We start from the raw sequence: 3629 nt of genomic DNA, 5'->3' as shown, positions 1-3629 counted from the left end.
TTTCAGCTCCTACTCCGAGGCAGCTGCGATACAGGTGCTCGGTGATTGGTCGAAGTCTAAGTCGCACCCGTTACCAGATATTTATGATATATTTACCAGAAAACACGATGTCGGCCAGCTGTCTTCTTGGGATCGACAAAGAGTTCCGGGTTCTTCTGACCCGCGAGGGCTCGCATCGGTACCTAAACGTTTTAAATACGTTTGGAGTTAGCTAACGGCTAATGGGGTTCTTCACACAACCAAGCACAGCGGGGAGAAGATAAAACACTTCGACCCATCTGAACTCGTCCGTGGTTTTTGTTTTCCCCGTGCAACTCGCGCCTCCGCGTCGCCCGACGTCGTCTCCCTCGTCCTCTTTCTCGGTCGTTTTCGAGCGCGGCGCTTGGGATCCACGCCGCGGACGCTCGCAGGTCGCTGAAAAACGAAAAAGGTTTTCCCGGAGCAGCCGAATCCGAGCAGACGGTTCTTGAAACTGTCGTGTCCGAAAGCGGCTATTGTGATCGCTAAGTGCTAATCGCTAAGTGCTCTTGCGGCTTCACCGCTTTTCCTCTGTATCCTATTTATAAAGTGAAAAGTAAATAAAGCTCCTTATTGTCGGTGGATTAAAACCTTCCGTGCTCAGTGGGTTTTCCCTCCCCAAAAAATAAACCCTCCCTTCCTCTTCAGGTTTCTGGTTTCCAGTGATATTTAGAGCGGCCGGGGGAAAAGGTCAGGAGGAAAAAACAACAGGCTTAGCGGGAAACACGAGCCGGGCGCCGCGGCGGCCTCGCCTCCGCTGACGCGATTAAAACGGCAACGGGCGAAAAGCGGCGGGATCCGGCGTTTCCATTTTAACGCCGCGGCGATTATCGAGAAGGCCGGATTAGCTGCGTTTTCATGGCGGGGGAGCAAAAAGGGGGCGGGGTCACGGCAGCTGAAAAGGTCAAACAATGTCAAACGAGCGCAGTGAGTTCCATCGTTTAATCTTACAAAAGCTCATTGTACAAGTATAAAAGTGAAAATAAATACTTTGCACGGGAGCGGAGGAAGAACTTTAGAGCGCGGCGATGCTGGCGAGGGGCACGTCGCAGTCGCCCAGCAGGTAGTCCCTCTTCAGCGTGGACATCTTGTTCACCACCTTGAAGCGCAGCGAGCGCTGGCCGAGGTCGCCCTCCGAGACGCCGTCGAAGAAGAAGTCCTCGTTGAAGACGGGGTTGCGGCTCTTGCGGATGACGGTGCTGCGCTGCTTCTGCACCTTCCCGGGCACCAGCGAGAGGCTGACGCCGCAGCCGATGACCTTGGCGTCGACGCTCGGCGGGTACAAGCCCTCCACGCTGATCAGCCGGACCCGCAGCCGCCGGTTCTGCGGGCAGTACTCCGCCGACAGCCTGAGGCCGCCGTCCTTGCCGATGGGAACCGTTCGCTCCTCCCTGACCTTCTCCCTGTGGAGACTCAAGTCCACGGGGAAGATGACGGGCGGCGCCAGGCTGCAGGTGCCGGGCGGACGTTCTTCCGGGCTCCCGGACGCCCTCCTCATGACGCTGGGGCTGTTGTCGGTGGAGCTGCCCTCGTCGGTGGACAGCGAGTTGTTCCTGGACACCGTGGCCTTCCTCATGTTCCTGGACAGCAGCAGTTCGTGGCTCAGCGCCTTGAAGAGCGAGGACTTGGCCGGGCAGCGGGTCAGCAGCGGCGAGCCGTACGGGGACGACTCGGCGGAGGAGGTGGTGTCGCTGTCCTGCCAGTTCGGGGCGCCGCCTCGCGGCGAGAGCCGGGAAGCCAGAGCGTTGAGGCTGAAGGAGGACGGCGAGGAGGACGGCGAAGGGGACGGGGGGGATTTGGAGCAGGGGCCGGAGCGGCTCCTGGGCAGCAGCAGCGGAGAGGAGCCGGGGTCGGCGTGGAAGAGCGACTCCTTCCTCCTGGTGTGCGGGCTCTCCAGCAGGGTGCAGAAGCCGTAGCAGGTCTGGGTCTTGGCCAGGTGGGGGAGGGAAAGGGCCGCCTGGCTGTGGGGGTCGGCGTTGGTGGTCTCCTCGTCGCTGCAGCCGTCGTACGGGTTCTCGTCCACGCTCTCCACCTGGATGATGTGCGGGGCGAGGGGGTCGGTCTCGGGGGCGGCGCCCTCGACCGGGGTCGCCTTCGGGCCGCCCTTCGCCTCCTGCAGGGACGGGATGGTCGGCGGGATGCAGAACTCCGGGATGTTATCGGGGGTGATCACGTTGGGGCACAGGGACCCCCTCTTGGGTTTGTCGGCTTTCTCCGCGAACATGTCGCCGATCTTGAATCCGAGCTCGGCGGTCGGCGCCGGCAGGTTGGAGCTCTCCAGCGACACGCGGAGCTTCTCCACCACCCACATGGATCCGCGGCAAAAAAAAAGTCCCGGGAATTCTCTCCTCGTTGGACCGAATCCGGAGCTTTCCTCACCTCCCGTCGGACGGCGTGGCGTCGGGCACAAAGGTCGGCGAGCAGAAGCATCCACGAGCGATGGCCGATCTCCTCCGCCGACCCGCGCGTCTGCGGCTCGCCGGGAGACGGAGGCGGTTTAAGTCCGCGTGGGAGCCAATGAATCTCCCGCACGCCCCCGCCTCCAACCCCGCCGCCGGGGGAGGAGGATCCTCCCTCCCCCTCCGGCCGCCCGTTCCCATGGAAACATCCAAACCACAACAGAAGCGGCTCGGCGAGATAAGCCTGAAACTCAGGCAAACAGCCGGGTTGAAAGCGGCCGGCCTCTCGCCCGCTCCGCCGCCCCCCGGTTATTCCCACGTTTATTTGGATTCGCTTCCCCGGGACAAATAACGATAACGTTCGCGGAAAACTGAAAGAGCGCCGGGTAATTAGGCGTCTCCGAGCAAATAGAAAGGACACGGGGGCGGGAGGGAGCGTCGCTCCTTCACCCTCGTCTTCAGTGTCCGACAAGCTGTCGTCTTTCCCACGCGGAAACCGGCTATTATAACTCCTCACGCTAATGCCGGCTAAAAAAGAGCCTCCGGGCCGATGATGTAATAGTTGCATCATTTGGGCGAAAGGCGGCGGTCCGGATCGGCCGACACCGATCATGATGTAACTCGATGATCTGATCTTGAAATAAAAACCGAAAAAAGAAATCGATAATGACTGATGATGAATGAATGAAGCAATGTGTGGGTGTGTGTGTATGTGTGTGTGTGCGTGTGTGTGTGTGTGTGTGCCAGCACCAATGTGGTCGTTTGACAGATGCTGCAAGTAGCTGAATATTTACGTGGAATACAGATGAAGTATCTGATGTCCGAACCAGACCCCCCCCGACACAAATACACACACACACACACACACACACACACACACACACACACACACACACACATGATTGCAATGTGTACATGTGAATGAAAGAAGTAAATTGCACTTTTGTCTAAGGAAATATGATTTCATCTTTACACTGCGGCTCCCAGCGGCTTGGAAAAATAAATGATAAATATTTAATTGAAGTGTATTTCATTTGTGTTGATTCCTTTTTTTAACTTTTAGTTCTAAGTTGGAAGATTATTGTGATCTTGAAATATTAAATGAAATTATATTTATTATTTTTCGCCGCTCAAAATAAGCCGGTATACCCGCCAGCCGGTAAAGTCCCGATGTGAAGATGCTGTGCGCAGAAGTTCAGGAGCAGAAGTCCC

The 3629-nt window shown here is 57.5% G+C and overlaps 1 protein-coding gene across 1 annotated transcript; it reads right to left on the bottom strand.

Moving 5' to 3' along the window:
- Positions 1-952: 952 nt before the first annotated feature.
- On the bottom strand, positions 953-2749 carry c2cd4a (C2 calcium dependent domain containing 4A). Its single transcript, XM_086163464.1, has one exon. It carries the CDS (start codon positions 2327-2329, stop codon positions 1034-1036), a length of 1296 nt encoding a protein of 431 aa, XP_086019590.1. The 5' UTR covers positions 2330-2749; the 3' UTR covers positions 953-1033.
- Positions 2750-3629: the final 880 nt, after the last annotated feature.

The sequence above is a fragment of the Fistularia commersonii genome, chromosome 17 (genome assembly GCF_037954325.1).
Source record: "Fistularia commersonii isolate RoL2024-O1a breed Wild chromosome 17, RoL_Fcom_v1.0, whole genome shotgun sequence".
Taxonomy (NCBI): domain Eukaryota; kingdom Metazoa; phylum Chordata; class Actinopteri; order Syngnathiformes; family Fistulariidae; genus Fistularia; species Fistularia commersonii.
Note: the sequence above shows the minus strand (reverse complement) of the source record. Positions and strands in the feature narration are given on the sequence as shown.

What these genes read in the sequence shown, in the direction of transcription:
- c2cd4a (XM_086163464.1), bottom strand. Translation starts at nt 2,329, where the DNA reads ATGTGGGTGGTGGAGAAGCTCCGCGTGTCGCTGGAGAGCTCCAACCTG.